Source organism: Dendrobates tinctorius, unplaced genomic scaffold, assembly GCF_039654945.1.
Source record: "Dendrobates tinctorius isolate UK_male_01 unplaced genomic scaffold, ASM3965494v1 ptg000105l, whole genome shotgun sequence".
NCBI lineage: Eukaryota > Metazoa > Chordata > Amphibia > Anura > Dendrobatidae > Dendrobates > Dendrobates tinctorius.
The window spans coordinates 8,777,070-8,801,390 of NW_027361773.1; the positions used below are offsets into that span (position 1 = coordinate 8,777,070).

The 24,321-nt window shown below is 44.0% G+C and overlaps 1 protein-coding gene across 3 annotated transcripts in view; it reads left to right on the forward strand.

Moving 5' to 3' along the window:
- The window catches only part of SFMBT2 (Scm like with four mbt domains 2), a 371,940-nt gene that overhangs the window by 244,644 nt on the left and 102,975 nt on the right, over positions 1-24,321 (forward strand). For all 3 annotated transcript variants that reach the window (XM_073589037.1, XM_073589038.1, XM_073589039.1), the window contains 2 exons: positions 11,781-11,907; positions 19,467-19,580. In XM_073589037.1, coding sequence (XP_073445138.1) covers positions 11,781-11,907; positions 19,467-19,580 — 241 coding nt within the window. The remainder of the gene's footprint in view (positions 1-11,780; positions 11,908-19,466; positions 19,581-24,321) is intronic.

Sequence of the window (24,321 nt, forward strand, 5' to 3'; positions counted from 1 at the left end):
CTGCAGCCTTTCGCACTAGGTGACTTGACTGTGTGCAAGGCATCATGATATCTGAAGATTACCAAAGGATTTTTGGATTGCAATGTAGTGCTTAGTGTCAGAAAAATGGGTGTGAATCCTTTGTCATGGGTCTTCCAGCAGGACAATGACCCTAAGCATACTTGAAGAAGCACCCAGAAATGTATGGAAACAGAGCTCTGGAGAGCTATGAAAAGCAATAAGCTACAATAAGTCTAAATCCTATTAAGCACCTGTGGAGAGATCTTACAATTTCTGTTGGTAGAAGGCACCCTTCAAATATGAGAGATCTGGAGCAGATTGCAAAAGAAGAGTGGTTCAAAATTGCAGATGAGAAGCTTGTCAATGGCTATAGGAAGTGATTGTTTGCAGTTATAAGGGTGTGCAACCAAATATTAAGTTGAATGTGTCAACAATTTTGTCCTGCCCATTTTTGGGTCTTTGTGTGAAATTATGTCCAATTTGCCGTTTTTCATATTTTTTTTGTGTTGTTCCAATACACACAAAGAAAATAAACATGTCTATAACAAAGCGTGCAATTGCAAAAAATTTCTGGGAGAAATAACGTATATACTCGTTTATAAGCCGAGATTTTCAGCCCATTTTTTTGGGCTGAAAGTCCCCATCTCGGCTTATACATGAGTCATATACCTGGGGGTCAGTGGGGGCGGGGGTGTCAGAGATCATACTCACCCGTCCTAGCACTCTCTGCAGCCCCCTCGCTTCTCCATTGTCTCCCTTCCTGCCTTCACAGGTCACATGGTACCGCTCATTAAACTCATGAATATGCGCTGTGATAAAACACTCCGGGATCGCCTTTGCTGGGGTCAAAGGTCACGTGCGTTCAGCATAAAACTCAGGCGCTGAGCTGGAATTCGGGTGTAACTGACCCTGGGTCAGGTTTATTAACGGTGAAAGCAATGCAAAAGGAAATAAAACATAAAACAAATCCTTGCCTGTCCGGCACTAACTAAACAATGGACAACCTAACTACCAACTGGCGGGCTTCTCCCGTTCAGCCAAACCACAGTTGCAGTGGGCACTGCTTCCACTCACGTGTGTCTCTCACACAGACAGGCTCTCTGTGTTCCCAGACTGAGACACTCACACAACCACCTGGCATCCTTTTATATCCACCTCCCATTATCCATTAGTAAGCAGGTGCGATACTGACCAGACTAGGCCACATAGGAAAGGAATCTGGGCGAGATATACCTGCCCTCATCCACTATTCCCACATGATTCTCACATATCCCCCCCTCTGCTCAGACCTCTCCGGTCGAGCAATGACACCCGCCAAACAGTGCACTCGGGACAGGGCATCTGCATTTCCCATCTGTACCCCTGGGCGGTGCTCCACCGTAAAAGTGTAGGCCTGCAGGGCAAGGAACCACCGGGTCACCCGGCTATTCCGTTCCTTGTTCAAGTGCATCCACTTGAGAGGGGCATGGTCCGTGATCAGCCTGAACTTTCGGCCCACCAGGTAATATTTGAGGGCCTCTAGAGCCCACTTAATGGCGAGGCACTCTTTTTCTACGACTGCATGCCTTTGCTCGTGTTTATTCAGCTTGATGCTGAGATAGAGGACTGGGTGTTCCACTCCGTCCCTCACTTGTGAGAGTACGGCCCTGATACCGGTATCAGAGGCATCCGTTTGTACCACAAACTCGCTGCGGAAGTCCGGAGTCACCAGTACGGGCTGAGAGCAAAGTGCTAGTTTTAGGCTATGGAAGGCTTCTTCAGCCGCTAAACTCCATTTAATCATGACGGAGTCTTTCCCTTTTGTAAGATCCGTCAGGGGGGTAGCGATGGCTGCAAAATTGGGTATGAACCGGCGATAATAGCCGGCGATCCCCAGGAAGGCTTGCACCTGCTTCTTGTTGACAGGTTGTGGCCAGTCCTGAACCGCCTGAATCTTATCAACCTGGGGTTTAACAACACCCCTCCCAATTACATACCCCAAATACCGGGCTTCTTCTAGCCCGACGTGACATTTCTTTGGGTTTGCGGTTAGACCTGCCTCCCACAGGTCGTCAATCACAGCTTGTACTTTCTGGAGATGAGTCTCCCAGTCCAAGCTGTAAATGACAATGTCGTCCAAATAGGCCGAAGCGTACCGCCTATGTGGCCTCAAGACTCGATCCATCAGTCTCTGGAAGGTCGCCGGTGCCCCGTGCAGTCCAAATGGCATATACACATACTGAAATAAACCTTCCGGCGTAGCAAATGCCGTCTTTTCTCTGGCAGCCTCCACCAGAGGGATCTGCCAATACCCCTTTGTTAGGTCTAGGGTCATAATATACCGGGCTTTTCCTAACCGATCTATTAACTCGTCGACCCGGGGCATAGGGTAGGCATCAAATTTTGAGACCGCATTCAGTTTCCTGAAGTCATTGCAGAACCGGATGGTGCCGTCCGGTTTAGGAATTAACACAATCGGGCTGGACCAAGCACTGTGCGATTCCTCAATGACACCTAACTCTAACATTGCCTTCACTTCTCGGGAAACGGCTTCACAGCGCGCTTCCGGAATTCTGTAGGGTTTCACGTGAACAGTGACACCAGGTTCCGTTACGATGTCATGTTTCATTAGCGTAGTATGCCCGGGTTTTTCTGAGAAAAACTTTTGGTTGTGAAGTAAAAACTGCCTGACCTCAGTCTTTTGCCGCTCCGAGAGAGTCTCTGCAACCCGTACCTCCGGTACGGTATGTGAGCAGACGGGACGGGCCAGCTCCGCTGACAAGGCAGACCGATCCTTCCAGGGCTTTATCAGATTTACATGATAAATCTGTTCCGGTTTCCGTTTACCTGCCTGGTATACTTTGTAGTTTACTTCACCAACTCTTTCCTTGATCTCAAAGGGGCCCTGCTAGTGTTGAGCATTCCGATACCGCAAGTATCGGGTATCGGCCGATACTTGCTGTATCGGAATTCCGATACCGACTTCCGATATTTTTTCAATATCGGAATTCGGCATCGGAATCGGAAGTTCAGTTGATTGACGGCCTGACGTCATCATGATGCGCGGTGTGTGCGCATCATGATGCGCCGTCATTTCGGGCCTTCCGGGGGTCTCTGCCGGCCTGCCGGGGGGCTGTGCCGGCCTGCCGGGGGGCTGTGTGGACTGCCCGGGGTCTGTACCGGCCTGCCGGGGGGCTGTGCCGGCCTGCCGGTGGTCTGTGCACCCTGTGGGGGTCTGTACCGGCCTGCCGGGGGGCTGTGCCGGCCTGCCGGGGGGCTGTGCTGATGTCCGGGGGTCTGTGCAAGCATCGTCCGATGGGACTACAAGTCCCATCGGGCGATGCCTGCTACCATGACAGTGATTGACACATTAGCCAATGATGGGACAGTAGTAGTCCCATCATCCGGCTAATGTGTTAAATGTTAAAAAAAAAAAAAAAAAAAAAAAAAAAAATACTACATACATACTACATGCATGCTACATACATACTACATGCTACATACATACTACATATATACTACATACATACTACATACATGCTACATACATACTACATGCATGCTACATACATACTACATGCTACATACATACTACATGCATGCTACATACATACTACATATATACTACATACATACTACATACATGCTACATACATACTGCATGCTACATACATACTACATACATACTACATACATACTACATGCATGCTACATACATACTACATATATACTACATGCATGCTACATACATACTACATGCTACATACATACTACATATATACTACATACATACTACATACATGCTACATACATACTGCATGCTACATACATACTACATACATACTACATGCATGCTACATACATACTACATGCATGCTACATACATACTACATGCATGCTACATACATACTACATGCTACATACATACCACATACATACTACATACATACTACATACTACATATATACTACATGCATGCTACATACATACTACATGCTACATACATACCACATACATACTACATACATACTACATACATACTACATGCTACATACATACTACATATATACTACATGCATGCTACATACATACTACATGCTACATACATACCACATACATACTACATACATGCTACATATATACTACATGCATGCTACATACATACTACATATATACTACATGCATGCTACATACATACTACATGCTACATGCATGCTACATACATACTACATACATACTACATGCTACATACATACCACATATATACTACATACATACAATACATTCATACAATACATACATAGACATACAGTACATATAACATAGAGTAACATACTTACCAATACTTGTCACATTGTTCCCCGAAGCCATTGTCTTTTCCGGAATAAATATTAACATAACAAACCACAAAAATACTCACCCACGATCCGAAGCAGTCCACGAGTGTGTCCCACGACGATCTTGGGTAGAGAACTGCAGCATCAGATGATGCTGCCGTTCTCTACGGGCTGCAGGAATCCAATGACGGAAGGTAGGTATCCTTCCGCACTGTATTCCTCCGCCACTTAAAAAAAAAAAAGTCCCTAGTCTCACTTTATGCCATTGCTGCGTGGGAATTTCCCACACAGCAATGGCATAAAGTGAGACTAGGGACTTTTTTTTTTTTTAAGTGGCGGAGGAATACAGTGCGGAAGGATACCTACCTTCCGTCATTGGATTCCTGCAGCCCGTAGAGAATGGCAGCAACAGCTGATGCTGCAGTTCTCTACCCAAGATCGTCGTGGGACACACTCGTGGACTGCTTCGGATCGTGGGTGAGTATTTTTGTGGTTTGTTATGTTAATATTTATTCCGGAAAAGACAATGGCTTCGGGGAACAATGTGACAAGTATTGGTAAGTATGTTACTCTATGTTATATGTACTGTATGTCTATGTATGTATTGTATGAATGTATTGTATGTATGTAGTATATATGTGGTATGTATGTAGCATGTAGTATGTATGTAGTATGTATGTAGCATGCATGTAGCATGCAGTATGTATGTAGCATGCATGTAGTATATATGTAGTATGTATGTGGTATGTATGTAGCATGTAGTATGTATGTAGCATGCATGTAGTATGTATGTAGCATGCATGTAGTATATATGTAGTATGTATGTAGCATGTAGTATGTATGTAGCATGCATGTAGTATGTATGTAGCATGCATGTAGTATGTATATGGTATGTATGTAGCATGTAGTATGTATGTAGCATGCATGTAGTATATATGTGTTATGTATGTGGTATGTATGTAGCATGCATGTAGCATGCATGTAGTATGTATGTAGTATGTATGTAGTATATATGTAGTATGTATGTAGCATGTAGTATGTATGTAGTATGTATGTAGCATGCATGTAGCATGCAGTATGTATGTAGCATGCATGTAGTATATATGTAGTATGTATGTAGCATGTAGTATGTAGCATGCATGTAGTATATATGTAGTATGTAGCATGTAGTATGTATGTAGCATGCATGTAGTATATATGTGTTATGTATGTAGCATGTAGCATGCATGTAGTATGTATGTAGTATATATGTGGTATGTATGTAGCATGCAGTATGTATGTAGCATGCATGTAGTATATATGTAGTATGTATGTTGCATGTAGTATTTATGTAGTATGAATGTAGCATGTATGTAGTATGTAGTATGAATGTAGCATGTATGTAGTATGCATGTTGTATGTATGTAGCATGTAATTTTTTTTTTTACATTTAACACATTAGCCGGATGATGGGACTACTACTGTCCCATCATTGGCTAATGTGTCAATCACTGTCATGGTAGCAGGCATCGCCCGATGGGACTTGTAGTCCCATCGGACGATGCCTGCACAGACCCCCGGAGCCTGCACAGCCCCCCGGCAGGCCGGCACAGCCCCCCGGCAGGCCGGCACAGCCCCCCGGAGCCTGCACAGACCACCGGCAGGCCGGCACACCCCCCCGGAGCCTGCACAGCCCCCCGGCAGGCCGGCACAGCCCCCCGGCAGGCCGGCACAGCCCCCCGGAGCCTGCACAGACGACCGGCAGGCCGGCACAGACCACCGGAGCCTGCACAGACCCCCTGGCAGGCCGGCACAGCCCCCCGAAAGGCCCGTACAGACCCCAGAGAGGCTGTACAAGGGCAGGAAAGGGTTTTTCTTATTCCGATACCGGAAGTCCCATAGACTTGAATGGGACTTCCGGTATCGGAATCGGCGATACCGATACTTTTTTTAAAGATCGGCCGATACCATCCGATACGATACTTTGAAGTATCGGACGGTATCGCTCAACTCTAGGCCCTGCCACTTTGCCAGGAACTTACTGTCCACAGTGGGGACCAGGATCAACACCCTATCTCCGGGTGCAAACGTACGGATCTTGGCGCCCCTATCATAGATTCTTTTTTGGGCTCCTTGGGCCTGTAACATATGTTCTTTGACGATAGGCATAACAGCCGCAATACGGTCCTGCATTTGTGTGACGTGATCTATCACTGTTTTAAACGGAGTGACCTGACCCTCCCAGGTTTCCTTTGCAACGTCTAACAGTCCGCGAGGACGTCGGGCGTACAATAACTCGAAAGGCGAGAATCCCGTGGAAGACTGGGGTACTTCCCTGATGGCAAAAAGCAAATACGGAAGTAAATAGTCCCAGTTCTTCCCATCCTTGTCTATCACCTTTCTCAGCATCTGCTTCAGAGTTTTATTGAACCATTCGACCAACCCGTCTGTTTGAGGGTGATACACAGATGTGCGTAACGGTTCAATTTGTAACAATCGGCAGAGCTCCTTCATTACCCTGGACATAAAGGGGGTCCCCTGGTCGGTGAGTATCTGTTTTGGTATACCGACCCGACTAAACACATGCACCAGTTCCTTGGCAATCGTCTTGGTGGCCGTGTTACGCAAAGGGATGGCCTCCGGGTAACGAGTGGCATAATCCAAGATGACCAGGATATGTTGGTGTCCACGTGCAGACCGTGGAAGGGGCCCAACTAAATCCATCCCAATCCTCTCAAACGGGACTTCAATAATAGGTAGGGGTACCAAAGGGCTACAGAACCGGGGCTTAGGTGCAGAGGCTTGACAGTCAGGACAAGACTCACAATATACACGAATATCGTGATGCATGCCTGGCCAAACAAAACAGTGTAATATCCTTTCGGTGGTTTTCTGGACTCCCAGGTGACCTCCCATCACATGTCCGTGGGCCAGGTCCAGCACCTGCCGCCGGTAGGGTTTTGGCACGACTAATAGTTGCACCGTATCTTCCCCCTTTTTCTCTATCTGATAGAGTAAATCATTCTCCAGAACCATGTAAGGATATGCCAGCCTAGAGCCAGGTTCTACGGGTACCCCATTTATCACTTTTACATTTGTCCTAGCCTGAGAAAGGGTAGGATCCTTTATTTGCTCGCTTTGGAAGTCATCTTTCTGAACTTCTAAATCCGGCAAACGGGGAGGTGGACGGCTGTCGGCCTCCTCCTCTTCCCCGGTCTCCTCCGTATCACCCGCCATAACTGAAAACGGGAACTGCAGGTCATTTCCCGCAGACTCTTCCCCAGAGTCTTCCGGGGAGACCTCTTCCAGGGGTTCGGGACCCACACGTGCCCTGGGAGAAGAATCATGTACACTATTACCCTGGGGTATCAACTGATTCTCCCACAATTGCCAGAAGTGGGGAAAATCCCGGCCCAGGATAACATCATGCAATAACGCCGGGACGAGTCCCACTTTATGTTGCACAGACCCATAGGAAGTTGTAATGCATATGACCGTGGTGAGGTACGAACAGGTGTCTCCATGCACACACGTTACAGAAAATTTGTCTGATGGTCCAGTCGGGGCTGACACCAGACTGGCCTTCACCAGAGTCACCACACTTCCCGAGTCTAACAATGCCACCACATTTTTGCCATCAACAGTTAAATCACACAAGTGTTTTTCCACATCCTTTTGACCGGCATTCACACTCACTACCCGTGCAACCATAGACATGCGGTTTTTAGAGTCTGTGACGTCGCACTGCATGGGTTCAGTAGTGACCGGACAGTTCGCAGCAATATGTCCCATCTCTTGGCAGCGGAAACACCTAACGGGCCCCTTGCTTAGACCATAGTTCGTTACTCTCGGCCTCGCAGTGCGGGCAGTCCCGTTTTCCTCCCCCACTGTCTTAGGGATTTTTCCATCTCCCCTACTCCCTGGAACAGTCTTACCGGTTCCACATGGAGATGATGAAGAACGAGGTGGGGAAGCGTCGTCTCGGAGTCCTTCCGCCACGGAGTAACGTTCAACCAGATCCACCAGTTGATCTGCCGTCGTAGGATTTCCATGGCTTACCCACTTCCTCAGGGCTGGCGGTAGAGCTCTCAGGTACTTGTCCATGACGACTCTCTGGATTATCTCTGGCGCTTTCAACACCTCGGGTTGTAGCCACTTCTTCGTCACGTGGATCAGGTCGAACATCTGGGACCGTGGTGGTTTATCCGGCTGATAAGTCCATTGATGCACTCTCTGTGCACGGACAGCGGTCGTCACTCCCAGCCGGGCCAAGATCTCGGCTTTCAGTTTGTCAAAGTCCTGCACAGCTTCAGGTTCTAAGTCATAATAAGCCTTTTGGGCCTCACCGGAAAGAAACGGGGCAATCAGGCCGGCCCATCGTGCCTTCGGCCATTTTTCTCGCACCGCCGTCCGTTCAAACGTGGTCAGGTATGCCTCGACGTCATCTTCGGTCGTCATCTTCTGCCAGTACCGACTCACGTGAATCACTCTCGACTCGGCTTCCAGGTTAACCTCCTGTAGGCTTGCCAGGCGCTGCGCCACCTGCTGGAGAAGCGAACGATCGGTAGCTGTCATGTCCACCAACTCCTTCAGCTGGGCCATCATCACCCGATTAGCTTCTTGCTGGACGGCGGTGGACTGTACCAGCGCTTTCACCACGTCCTCCATGCTCATGCTTGCAACGTGATGCCCGCGTTCTCCACCACAATGTGATAAAATACTCCGGGATCGCCTTTGCTGGGGTCAAAGGTCACGTGCGTTCAGCATAAAACTCAGGCGCTGAGCTGGGATTCGGGTGTAACTGACCCTGGGTCAGGTTTATTAACGGTGAAAGCAATGCAAAAGGAAATAAAACATAAAACAAATCCTTGCCTGTTTGGCACTAACTAAACAATGGACAACCTAACTACCAACTGGCGGGCTTCTCCCGTCCAGCCAAACCACAGTTGCAGTGGGCACTGCTTCCACTCACACGTGTCTCTCACACAGACAGGCTCTCTGTGTTCCCAGGCTGAGACACTCACACAACCACCTGGCATCCTTTTATATCCACCTCCCATTATCCATTAGTAAGCAGGTGCGATACTGACCAGACTAGGCCACATAGGAAAGGAATCTGGGTGAGATATACCTGCCCTCATCCACTATTCCCACATGATTCTCACAGTGCATATTCATGAGTGGTAATGAGCGGTATCACGTGACCGCTGAAGGCAGGAAGGGAGACAGTGGAGAAGCGAGGCTGCAGAGACGTTGCAGGATGGGTGAGTATAGCGATATTCACCTGTCCTCGTTCCCACGCTGCTCACCGCCGTCTGCTGCTTCCTGTGTCCGTGATGTTTAGCCAGCAGGGGGCGCGGTGACGTGGTTAGTGTGCGCTGTGCCCTCTGCTGGCTGAACAGTCACTGACAGAGGACGTGGCAGACAGCGGTGAGCAGCGATGGACCCCGGACAGGTGAATATCACAGGTGCCGGGTCCTGAGCATGAGAGGTGAGTATAGCATTTTTTGTTGCAGCAGCAGCATATGGGGGCATATTCTATGGAGCAGCATATGGGGGCATAATCTATGAAGCAGCATATGAAGGCATATTCTATGGAGCAGCATATGGGGGCATATTCTTTGGATCAGCATATAGGGGCATAATCTATGGACCAGCATATGGGGGCATATTCTATGGAGCAGCATATGGGGGCATATTCTATGGAGCAGCATATAGGGGCATATTCTATGGAGCAGCATATGGGGGCATATTTTATGGATCAGCATATGGGGGCATATTCCATGGTGCAGCATATGGGGGCATTATCTATGGAGCAGCATATGGGTGCATATTCTATGGAGCAGCATATGGGGCATATTCCATGGAGAAGCATTTGGGGGCATAATCTATGGAGCAGCATATGGGGGCATATTCTATGGAGCAGCATATGGGGGCATATTCTATGGAGCAGCATATGGGGGCATATTCTATGGGGCAGCATATGGGGGCATATTCTATGGGGCAGCATATGGGGCATAGTGTATGGAGCAGCCTATGGGGCCCATATTCTATGGGGCAGCATATGGGAGCATAATCTATGGAGCATCTTATGGGGGCATAATCTATGGAGCATCTTATGGGGCCATAACCTATATGGGGCATATTCTATGGGACAGCATATGGGGGCATATTCTATGGGGCAGTATATAGGGGCATAGTGTATGGAGCAGCATATGGGGGCATATTCTATGGGGCAGCATATGGGAGCATATTCTATGGAGCATCTTATGGGGGCATAATCTATGGAGCATCTTATGGGGCCATTATTAACCTTTGTGCAGCATTATATGGGGTGTATTTTGTATGGTGCATTATATGGGGCTCCTGATTCAATATGGATATTCAAAAACATTTAACCTACTGATGTCTCAATTAATTTTACTTTTATTGGTATCTATTTTTATCTTTGAAATTTACCAGTAGCTGCTGCATTTTCCACCCTAGGCTTATACACGAGTCAATAAGTTTTCCCAGTTTTTTGTGGCAAAATTAGGGGGGTCGGCTTATACACGGGTCGGCTTATACACAAGTATATACGGTACTTCATTTTCTGGACAATTTCAAGGGTACCAACACTTTCGGTCATGACTGTATGTTTTGGTATTGAGGAGTTGTTTTTATCTAACCAACGTTATATTTGATGTTCATGTCATCCAGTTCACTTCCAAGCGCATTTTCAGTTTTCTTTGTACCTGAACTTTTAACAGCTCTAATAACAATTTTTGTTATAATATTAAAAATTTTTTTACCCCTTTTTTGTGATATATGTAACTTAAAACGGAGCTGTACTATCAAGACTTTGCATAAATCAATAGTATAGGAGGTTATAAGAAAGTTTGTAATGAATCTTATCAGAAAAATCAGCTTCCTTTTCCACTTATCACCCATGTCTTACACTTCCCCCTGCCTCCTGAACTTTTCATCCACTGTAAAAAAGCAGCTCAAGTCCTTCTTGCTCAGAGCAGACAGACTTTGTATTAGTCTTTGCCTGATGAAGAGACTTGAGTAGTCTCGAAAGCTTGCAATTTGTTACCATCTTTGCAGTTAGCCATTAAAAGGTATCATCCACTGAGAACTCTCAATTCTAAATATTTTTCTATAATGTTTATGTTCTTTTAAAGATTGGTGTATCACCCCGTAATTCATTTAGCATTCATACTGTGACTTTTTTCTAGTAAAGATTAAGTGGGGTATGGATAATGTGAAAATATTATTGAACATTGTGCCCTCTGTTCAAATGTTAAACTTATATTTTGTTTAGCAATTGGAGACAAAACTGACTTTTGTGCTTTCAGCTGTTATAATTTTTAGATACATCTAAAGATACACCAAATAAAAGAAGTTATATTTGAGCCATTTTTTCCATTGACAAATCATTTTTGCTGTTCCCGTTTGCATTGATTTATAGACTGTACCTTTTAATAGTCTTTCTTTGTGTTTCAGACCTCAAATTCTCGTGGATTTACAAAAAACATGAAACTGGAGGCAGTCAACCCAAGTAATCCATCTGAGATTTGTGTTGCATCTGTTAACAAAGTAAAAGGAAGATTACTTTGGATCCATCTCGAAGGTATCTAAGTTTCCAGTCATTTAGATTTATGCAGAGGATACTGTATGGCAACTATTGTAACAAAACAAGGTTTTTTTTATATTTTGAGCCACATCTTTATTTGAATTACGAAAAAAACAGAAAGCATAATAGGGTCTCATCCGGATAGAAAAAAGAGGATATCACTGCCCAAATGTGCTCACTTGGTAGGGGTCTGTGCACACAACCACCAATAAGGCTTAGGTTGCTGCAAACCTAGGAGGAGAAATCAAGAGGAACTAGAAAAGAATGGGTTCACGTGCCCTGGTGTCAATAAAGCTCCCGTCACACACAGCGAGATCGCTACTGAGTCACAAGTTTTGTGACGCAACAGCGATCTCACCAGCGATGTCGCTGTGTGTGACAGGTATCAGCGACCGCCCCCCCCCCGCCGGGTATCGCTGATCATGCTCGAATGCCCTGGACCTTTTTTTGATCGTTGGTCTTCCTCTGGCCAGCACGCATCACTGCGTGAGGCAGGCGGGAGACCAGCGATCAGCGAGCTGGAGCCTGGTATCCAACGTAAACCGTGGGTTAAAGCGTGCGCATCACTTAGTTACCCGCTGTGTACCTTAGATACCAGCGCGCTGGTGCAGGGAGCTGGTAACCAAGGTAAACAGCGGGTTTCTAAGCGCCGCGCGGCGCTTAGAAACCCGCTGTTTACCTTGGTTACCAGCTCTCTGCACCAGCGTGCTGGTATTTAAGGTACACGGCGGGTAATTAAGCGACGCCCTCGCTTGTTACCCGCGTCGTTGCTGGTTCTCATCACTGGTGAGATCTGCCTGTTTGGCAGCTCACCAGCAATCATGTAGCAACACAGCAGCGATTCTGACAAGGTCATATCGTTGTTGGGATCGCTGGTGCGTAGCTATGTGTGATGGGGCCCTAATGATGAGAAGACTGGACTTCAAAGATATGTAGTTTAAAAGTCAATGGGTTTTTGAATTATACAACTTCTTTATCAGGATAAAAAATGATTACTAATTGCCCTGATAAAGAAGTTGTATACTTCGAAACGCGTTGACTATTAAACCACATCTTTTGGATCCGGTTTTCTCATCATTATTGATGGCAGCGCAAGTTAACCCATTCTTTTCCAGTTGCTCATGACATCTTTATTTGATGCATACTAGTTGGTAAATTTCATTTAATGCTAATAATGAATCCCAGAAAAAAACATTGTGACTCTGCTGGCTAATTGATGTATCTTATCGCATAGTGTCATGTACTGAACTGAGAAATAACAGACTATGCCGTAGGCGTCTATAGTCCCTATTGTGCTGGCTGTAGGGAGCCAGAACTTGCGCTGTACAGCTATGCCTATGCAATGAATTCGAGCTCCATATAAAAACAAACCTTTCAAGATATGCGGTATTGAGAAATGTAAGGATTTCTCTTCAGAGATAACCGCCTTCAAAAAGCACCTGCTTCACTGATAAGCCAAGTACTCGCTGGTAAACAGCTAATATTGTCAGCCACAGCTGCTTCATGGAGGCTGTAAGATTACATGTCTTATAATACGGGAATTGCTCCAGTCCTCATTCTTATGTAGCAATTCTTTATTCTATTATTTATTCTAGTCACTCTAGGAGTGATGAATATGGGATCACTCTATATGACGTCCATATGACTTGGAATTTGTCACTTACACCACTGCATTCTTTTAAAATTAAAAAACGACAGGCTTTATGGGGGGGAGGGGTGATTCACTTAATAGTCACTATTGAGATACTGAAATGAATGCTTATTTATTACTTATTTATTTAAAGGGAACCTGTTATGTAAAATTATGCTATTAACTTGCAGATATGGGGTTAATCTGCAGGTTAATAGCATTTTGACACTGTGCCGGCACTAAGAGCCCCCCTGTCGAGAGGAAATCAACTTTATTCACCTTGGAAGCACTTGGCTTCCAGTCTTAGGGATGGCGCCGGTGAGGGTTCATCCACCGAACTGTGTATATAGAATGTCAACTGCAACTGCGCCGCTGGCACTGACTGATAGCTCACTCAGCAGTGGGGCTGGCTGTCAGTCAGTGTTGGGGGCGTGGTTACAGCCGTAACTTTGACTGAAATTGCACCAGCGCCACCCCTATAACTGGAAACTGAACGCTGCCAGGGGGATAAAATATATTTCCTACTGGCAGAGGGGCTCTCAGTGCTGTTGCCGCATGGTGTCAGATCACTATTAATCTGTCGATAAACCTCATATCTGCAGGTTAATAGTTATTTTACATGACAGGTTCCCATTAAATGAAATGACACTTGTATTTTCCTCGCTTTATGCATTTTGTTTACTTATGAAACCATTTTTTAGGTGGGGTTAGATGTCTTTTATATTTTAGAAAAAGGCAGTGGAAAGCCATAGGTTGAGTTTTATTAGATCATCTCTATGTATAGCCAAACACAAGCTTCACATGAGTGTTTTGTGTGATTTAATGGCTACTTGGAAGCCAATCAGCTCACCTGGAAACTGAAAAAAGCTAAATGTTATTATTTTTAAGAATGTTTATCTAAAACCCTATACTGAATTTTCCAAGCCTTTCATATGGCCCAATGCTGAATTTCATGCTCAGTGTGTTATCTCTCAGTGTAGTATTGGTTGGGATGAGATTAGAATTCAGTAAGCGCCAATAAGAGAACTTAAGGGCATTCGACCATTGCATGTTACAGTTCTCTGAAGACGGTGATCTAACTGCAGCCGATATGGGTGATACAAATACAGATCTCTATTGCTGACACATCCAACAAATGAAAATAGAAAGGAAAAGGATGTTGTGGTTTGAGCTTCTTGCACATTTCTTAGTGGTCCCACAAGCACCTGCATCTGCTACAAATAATAAAAAGGTCAAAGCAGGAAGTGTTTTTTTTCAGTAATATTAATGTAAAGCTAGTAGTGGATGTACTGTATGCTGAAATATAGCGATATCTAGTACCACTGTTTGCCTTCATACATCTAATATAGCATGATGAGAATAAGATGCAACTTTGGATAGAAGAATAGAAGATAAATAGAAGCCTCTCTTGACCCATCCTCTGTATCTAGCTATCGCCCTATATCACGTCTCCCCTATGCCTCCAAGCTACTCGAACAACACGTCTACCTTGAACTGTCCTCCCATCTCTCTTCTTGCTCCCTCTTCGAGCGCTTACAATCTGGCTTCCGGTCACACCACTCCACTGAAACTGCCCTTACTAAGGTCACCAATGACCTCTTAACCGCCAAGAGCAAGCGACACTACTCTGTCCTCCTCCTCCTGGACCTGTCGGCTGCCTTTGACACAGTGGACCATTCCCTATTATTACAGACCCTCTCATCCCTTGGTATCACAGACTTGGCCCGATCCTGGATCTCATCATACCTAACAGACCGGACATTCAGCGTCTCCCACTCACACACCACCTCCTCACCTCGCCCCCTATCTGTCGGAGTCCCACAAGGTTCAGTCCTAGGACCCCTGCTCTTCTCCATTTACACCTTTGGCCTGGGACAGCTCATAGAATCTCATGGATTTCAGTATCATCTCTATGCTGATGACACACAGATCTACATCTCTGGACCAGATATCACCTCCCTACTAACCAGAATGCCTCAATGTCTGTCCACTATTTCATCCTTCTTCTCTGCTAGATTTCTGAAGCTTAACATGGACAAAACTGAATTCATCATCTTTCCCCCATCTCACGTAACCCCCCCAACAAACCTATCCATTACAGTAAATGGCTGCCCACTCTCCCCAGTCCCACAAGCTCGCTGCCTCGGGGTAATCCTTGACGCTGATCTCTCCTTCAAACCACATATCCAAGCCCTTTCCACTTCCTGCCGACTTCAACTCAAAAATATTTCACGAATCCATTCATTCCTCAACCAAAAATCTGCAAAAACCCTAGTCCATGCCCTCATCCTCTCTTGCCTTGACTACTGCAACCTCCTGCTCTGTGGCCTCCCCTCGAACACTCTCGCACCCCTCCAATCTATTCTGAACTCTGCTGCCCGACTAATCCACCTGTCCCCCCGCTATTCCCCAGCTTCTCCCCTCTGTCAATCCCTTCACTGGCTCCCCATTGCCCAGAGACTCCAGTACAAAACCCTAACCATGACATACAAAGCCATCCACAACCTGTCTCCTCCATATATCTGTGACTTCGTCTCCCGGTACTTTCCTGCACGCAACCTCCGATCCTCACAAGATCTCCTTCTCTACTCCCCTCTTATCTCCTCTTCCCACAATCGCATACAAGATTTCTCTCGCGCATCACCCCTACTCTGGAACTCTCTACCACAACATATCAGACTCTCACCTACCATCTAAACCTTCAAAAAGAGCCTGAAGACCCACCTCTTCCGACAAGCCTATAACTTGCAGTAACCACCGATCGACCAAACCACTGCATGACCAGCTCTACCCTCGCCTACTGTATTTTCACCCGTCCCTTGCAGATTGTGAGCCTTCGCGGGCAGGGTCCTCTCTCCTCCTGTACCAGTTATGACTTGTATTGTTTAACATTATTGTACTTGTTTTTATGTATACCCCTCCTTACATGTAAAGCGCCATGGAATAAATGGCGCTATAACAATAAGTAGTAATAATAATAATAAGATAAATTCTTTATACATGACAGGCAAAACTGAGGCCAAAATAAATATACTACTATTTATGTTGTACAATTTTATGATTTGCTTCTCCATGAGTATGATTGCTTAAGGGGTTGTCCACTACCCAGACAAGCCTTTCTTAAATAGTGCCCCATATTCTATAAAGGAAAGCATCGCTGGAACGTCACCGGTGCAGCATGTATCTGTTTTTTAGTTTAAACTGGGAAATAAAACATTTAAGAAAGGGTTGTTCAAGACATGGCCAACCCCTTTATTCTCAGATTGAACATCCCTCTTTTGGCATATTTTGTTTTATAAGGCATAAAACATGTTGAGAATTTCAGTATTGCATATTGCAGTATCATAAAATGTTTTCTAGTTGGCAGAATACTTAGAGAGATTTTTGGGCACCTGTCCTTTTTCATTTTAATCACGGTCTCTAGTTTCCCTTGCTTACCATCCCTCGGTTGTTTTTTAATAACGTCTTAATCTGAGAAACACCTAAGCCTTATTTGAAATGAAACTTTAAGTGATAATGCAGTTGTCATCCTTAAAACCTCTACTAAGTTGGACTAAATTGTACCGAAGCATTGTTAGTGAGCTAAGCTAAATTGCACCTAAGCATTGTTAGGGAGCTAAGATAAATTGTACCTAAGCATTGTTAGGGTGCTCAGCTAAATTGTACCTAAGCATTATTAGGGAGCTAAGCTAAATTGTACCTAAGCAATGTTAGGGTGCTCAGCTAAATTGTACCTAAGCATTATTAGGGAGCTAAGCTAAATTGTATCTAAGCATTGTTATGGTGCTCAGCTAAATTGTATCTAAGCATTGTTAGGGTGCTAATATAAATTGTACCTAAGCATTGTTAGGAAGCTAAGCTAAATTGTACCTAAGCATTTTTAGGGAGCTAAGCTAAATTGTACCTAAGCATTGTTAGGGTGCTCAGCTAAATTGTATCGAAGCATTGCTAGGGTGCTAATCTAAATTGTACCTAAGCATTATTAGGGAGCTAAGCTAAATTGTACCTAAGCATTGTTAGGGTGCGCAGCTAAATTGTATCTAAGCATTGTTAGGGTGCTAATCTAAATTGTAACTAAGCATTGTTAGGAAGCTAAGCTAAATTGCACCTAAGCATTGTTAGGGTGCTCAGCTAAATTGTACCTAAGCATTATTAGGGAGCTAAGCTAAATTGTACCTAAGCATTGTTAGGGTGCTAATCTAAATTGTACCTAAGCATTGTTAGGAAGCTAAGCTAAATTGCACCTAAGCATTGTTAGGGAGCTAAGCTAAATTGTACCTAAGCATTGTTAGGGTGCTCAGCTAAATTGTACCTAAGCATTATTAGGGAGCTAAGCTAAATTGTACCTAAGCATTGTTAGGGTGCTAATCTAAATTGCACCTAAGCATTGTTAGGGTGCTAATCTAAATTGTACCTAAGCATTGTTAGGGTGCTCAGCTAAATTGTACCTAAGCATTATTAGGGTGCTCAGCTAAATTGTACCTAAGCATTGTTAGGGTGCTAATCTAAATTGCACCTAAGCATTGTTAGGGTGCTAATCTAAATTGTACCTAAGCATTGTTAGGGTGCTCAGCTAAATTGTACCTAAGCATTATTAGGGTGCTCAGCTAAATTGTACCTAAGCATTGTTAGGGTGCTAATCTAAATTGTACCTAAGCATTGTTAGGGTGCTCAGCTAAATTGTACCTAAGCATTATTAGGGTGCTCAGCTAAATTGTACCTAAGCATTGTTAGGGTGCTAATCTAAATTGTACCTAAGCATTGTTACGAAGCTAAGCTAAATTATACCTAAGCATTTTTAGGGAGCTAAGCTAAATTGTACCTAGGCATTGTTAGGGTGCTCAGCTAAATTGTACCTAAGCATTGTGAGGGTGCTCAGTTAAATTGTACCTAAGCATTGTTAGGGTACTAATCTAAATTGTACCTAAGCATTGTTAGGGAGCTAAGCTAAATTGTACCTAAGCATTGTTAGAGAGCTAAGCTAAATTGTACCTAAGCATTGTTAGGAAGCTAAGCTAAATTGTACCTAAGCATTGTTAGGAAGCTAAGCTAAATTGTACCTAAGCATTGTTAGGGAGCTAAGCTAAATTGTACCTAAGCATTGTTAGGGAGCTAAGCTAAATTGCACCTATGCATTGTTAGGGTGATAAATAGTGATGAGCGAGTATACTCGTGTGATCTCCTTGTATTTGGATGTGCTCAGAGATTTAGTTTCTGTTGCGGCAGCTGCATAATTTGCGGCTACTTGACGGGAAAGAAAGCACAAAGCCGAAACACGCGTAGGGGTCGTGGCACCTCAGGCCTGAGGTAAATCTGTTACTATTCTTTGTTCTCAGGTTCCCTCCTCTCTTACAATACTGATTCCTTCTTTTATTAGATTTACTTCCACGACTTACTTAACATTATGTGAATGGTCTATGGCTTACTGAGGGGCCCTGTATTTATACTTGTGCCTCAGACCTGTGGTTCCACTCGTTTGATATTTTTCATTGCCTGTTTACCCTTTTTCTTTTTGCTCCGTATTCTAATATACTTTTAACACTGCTTTAATATTTTGTCAGTAAACATTATTTTATTACTCTTTTGGTTCTTTATGTGCATTTTTCTATTTATGTTTTTATATCTCAGACCTATTAGACAGCCGCAACACATTCAGGGATTTCCTATTTGTTAAACAATCCCTTCAAGTGTTGCTGCTGTCTTACAACCATGAGACATGCAGGCGCGAGGATTCGAGCATAGTATTCGTGCACGCCGAAGACACTCGGTTAGGACTCGAGCATGCTCAGATAACACCTTATCCAAGCACGTTCGCTCATCGCTATTTCTTACCCAAATGACAACTCTTGGCTGAGAATCCCATTGATCTTACAATATCTTTTGCCTACAGCTAATACTAAAACAATCATCTCTTGATACATTTCAGGTCTAGTGAAGCCTGTTCCAGAGTACATAGTTGATGTGGAGTCCATGAACATTTTCCCTGTTGGATGGTGTGAAGCAAATTCATATCCACTTAACACACCACAGAGAGCAGTAGGTAAGTACATCCAGATCATATGTGCTCTGAGCGCTCAACCCTGAGCTCAGGATAATCCAGGCACTTATAAATAATGATATAAAATAGTCCTAGCTAGTTTGTCACTTTGCTAAAAATCAAACAATATACTCAATCACACAATATAATATAGTGGAAACAAATTCATGGTGTTACTGAAAAATATCAGATTTGAAGTGTTTGATTTGAGAAAACGTCTGAAGTTTCATGAGGTATAAGTCACAAATCAATTCTCCATAGGTAAGTGCTTTCTTAATAGTAGTTTCACGGATGAGTTCCCTTCTCATTGCAGAGGAGTTGATGATTAATGACATTCAAGTAGTACAGTCACACTGCGAAAATCACAGGGATAGCACAGGATCCAAATAATGGGAGTTGTGACATATTCTGCTTATAGGAGGGATAGTTTATCATGTACTCATTATTAAGGGATGTGATGTCAACAAGAAGCTGCGCAGCAATGTTAAAAGGAAGCGGTCATGTTGAAAATGGTATTTTCTCTATAAGATAGGGCGTTATAGAGCTGGAGGAGCTGATCAGATGAATATATGTATATAATTTTTTAAAGGTTCAGTAAAACTTCAATTTTACTCGTTGAAATCCTGGTGTTTGTATGCGTATGAGTCAAGTGATTGACGGTCTTCTCTGAATGACAGTGCTTGCAGGGATAGCTGTCAGTCATTGAGTAGGACCACCCAATGGACTCGCATACACACAGATACCAATGATTTCAATGAATAAAATACAAGTTATATTAAATCATTTTCTACTAATCTATATATCATTCTGCTCAACTTCTCCTCTAGATCATGTCGTCCACAGATCAGACTGTAGATTAAATGTGACCTGTTCCCTTTAAAGGGAATCTGTCAACAGGTTTTGACCTCTTATCTGAGAAAAACCATGATGTGGGGCAGAGACCCAGATTCCAGTTATGTATCACTGAGGTGTTTTTGCTGCTTTTTTTTTTTCTACAACAAAACCTGAGTGCTTGGCAGGAAAGGAGCTGCGGCAAAAATGCAGGTTTTGCTACATTTTTTGTTATAATAATAATAATCTTTATATAGCGCTAACATATTCCGCAGCGCTTTACAGTTTTCACACATTTTCACTGTCCCCAATGGGGCTCACAATCTAAATTCCCTATCAGTATGTCTTTGGAGTGTGGGAGGAAACCGGAGTACCCGGAGGAAACCCACGCAAACACGGGGAGAACATACAAACTCCTTGCAGATGTTGTCCTTGGTGGGATTCGAACCCAGGACCCCAGCACTGCAAGGCTGCAGCGCTAACCACTGAGCCACCGTGCTGCCCATTTTTTTCCATTCAATTCAGTAGGTGAAAAACGCTGAAAAAACGCTGAAAGAAGTGGCGTGCTCTATGTCCAAAAAAACAAGCAAAGTACAAAATACTGATGACAAAAAAACAAACTGTGTGCATGAAATTTCAGAAATTTCATAGACTTTGCTGCTAATGTAAAACACAACTGAAAATTAGCATGAAAAAAGCAGCAAAAAAAAAAAACTGCAAAAACGCCCAGTGTGAACATAGTCTTAAGGCCCCATCACACATAAAGATGCACCAGCGATCCCGACAACGATACGATCTTGTCAGGATCGCTGGTGCATCGCTACATTATCGCTGGTAAGCTGCCAAACAGGCAGCTTACCAGCGATCAGCACCAACGAGGACGCTGGTCTCTAAGGTAAATATCGGGTTACTAAGCGGCGCGCGTCACTTAGTTACCTGAGGTGTACCTTAGAAACCTGCGTGCTTGCACCGGGAGCTGCCAGCACGCAGGTTTCTAAGGTACACATCGGGTAAACTAAGTGACGCGCACCGCTTAGTTACACGATATTTACCTTAGAGACCAGCTCCCAGCGCCTGCTTAGAGCGCTGGGAGCCTCGCTGATCTTTGGCTCTCACTGCCACACGCAGCGATGCGCGCTGGCCAGCGGGAGACCAGCGATCAAAAAATGGCCCAGGCCGATCGAGCATGATCAGCGATACCCGGCAGGGAGCCGGTCACTGATCCCCGTCACACACAGCGATCTTGCTGGTGAGATCACTGTGGCGTCACAAAATCAGCGATCTCGCTAGCGAGATCGCTGTGTGTGACGGGGCCTTTACTGTACTGCTTGTTGTAGTTTTGATAAAATCCCTGTTTTATCTGCTGCAAATCTACCAGTTCACTGAATGTTGAGCCTTGTATAACCCTGCCCACACCACTGATCGGTAGCTTTCTGCCTATGTACAGTGTACACAGAAAACTGCCAATCGGTGGTGGGGTTGGGGTTATACACAGCTCATGAATATGCTTGACTACCTGACTGCACATTTACTAGTTCTTCAATTATAATCTTCTGTTGATAAAACACTTATTTTATCTAAACTACACTAAGCATTCCGGTAAATGATACATAACTAGAATCAGGGTCTCTTTCTCTACACTATGCTGCTCTCAGATTGTGTGGCTAAAACCTGGTGACAGATTCCCTTTAATGGAAAGCTGAGACACTGAATTCAATGGTGTCACTTTTTTGGCTGTGCGCTATTGTTTACATACAATAAGAGTTTTATCACCAGGAGATCACGATCACTTGCCCTATATTATGCTACTGTTGGATTAAGGCCGGGGTCACACTTGTGAGAGACTCACACGATTCTCGCATCTCAATACCCGGCACTGCCACCAGCACTCGGGACCAGAGTGTGTGGCTGCATGTATTTCTATGCAGCTGAGCGCTCCGGTCCCGAGTGCCGGTGGCAGTGCCGGATATTGAGATGTGAGACTTGTGCAAGTTTCTCGCAAGTGTGACCCCGGTCTAAATAGTCAAATCCTGCAGACATATTCACTTTAAGACACAACTCCGCACAATTGAAGCATAAAACTAGTGACGCTTACCAGATACAATGGTAAAGTGCATTTGAGGAAATAAGCTGTGAGTAGTAAAGTGCCAGAAAGAAATAATAAAGCTATATAGTTATTTTTCTTTGAAGACCATGGAGTATGAGTTAGACAACAAATGTATCAAATGTCCTTTCAACTCCACACCTAAAAACATGTACAGGAAGTTTAAAAAGAAGGAAGTAGATGAGTTCTGCATTCCACCTTGTGTAAGCACTGTGCATTACAAGCCCATATCCAATTTACTAGTCCTTGACAGGTGACTGGTTGAAGGGGTGTTCTCTTTGCGGAAGCTGCTTAAAATATTCTTGTATTTGTAAGGTGCCATCAACCAACCCAGCTCTCTGCTTACTGACATGACGCATTGAAGCAATTAAAAGTCAGTTTAGGCACAGAAAAAATAAACAGTGTTACAATGTAGCAAAAGTAACGACACCTGTCCGGATAGCTGGCTCAAATAGTATTTAGCCGGTTTTATTTACCAACACATGTGCGCAACGTTAGACAACGAGCCTTTTTTAAGTTATACGGGGTATATGGCAATGGATCGATCCAATCCTGTCTGAATGAAAAGACACATTTAGTAGGAGACTGGCCTATACAAGTTTACAATGTATAGGAAACACACAAAGGCAATAAAGCTTGTGATACACTGGACTCTATGTACTCAGTTCAGTATGTCTTTAATATTCTTTTCCATTCCACGGTTCCTAGTGTCTCCAGACGTTTCATCTATTGAGGGTTCCTATCTCCAATATCCTGTCCCAATATGGAGTAGGTGTAATAATAATATTAGGAAATACCGCCAATTAGAAATGTAGAATAGTTCTTCAGATTTGCTACATCTCATTGCTCATATTCAGAGCATTGCAGTAGCTTAGCTATCCATGGTTATTATGACCACTCACATAGTGACAGTTAGTTGTTCGTGGTCGTAATCATGTATACCTAAGCTACTCCAATGCCCTACACATGTGGTAAGTGACATGGAGAATCAGAAGAACTTTACTACATTTCTAATTGGAGATATATGCTACTACTATTATTATTATTATTACACCTATTACATATTGGGATAGGATCTTGGAGATGGGAATACCCCTCATTAAAAGAATACCCCTACAACAGCGTTCGGTTGCCTTTGACACTTGGAAATATGTAATCATGGCTCATGCGTCATTGTGTAACAATCGGTGCCCCATAATAAGCCTGTCAGTGCCAATATAATCTGACCTATAAGGAAGGAGAATTTCTCAGATAAATTATAAATGGTTAACAGAATTAGAATTATGTGCAGTATTATTAATACTAGAAATACAGAAACCCAATGCAAGCTTTTCTTCTAACCTTCCTTCAAACAAGGGTTTACTTATCATAGACACCACGTTATATGGCCCATGAGATAGGGATGCCCAGTCCATGCTAGTCTTATCTGCCTTTTCCACAGTCTGCCTAAGGTTACATTTATATGTAGTAGAGATGAGTTAATATATTCAAGAGGGATTTAATTCTAGAATTTTACAAAAATGTGCATTTGCAAAAACTCATTTTTTTGTAATTCAGTTCAGCTGGTCAACATTTTTCTGATCCGTAAAAAGGTTAAAACGTAAAAAAATCCATGTACTCACCTCACTGCTAAGCCCTACAGCTTCTCTGCTCCTCACTGTCACCCATCCGGTCCTCGTCACATTTTCTTATGACACCTGCTCGAATGTGCTTGTAATGTCACGGCGCACGTCGTCAGTAGAGTTGAGCAAATATCTCCAGTCCCCACTTATTTGGCAAGCTATACCGCTTGCCGAATAAGCTACAGCA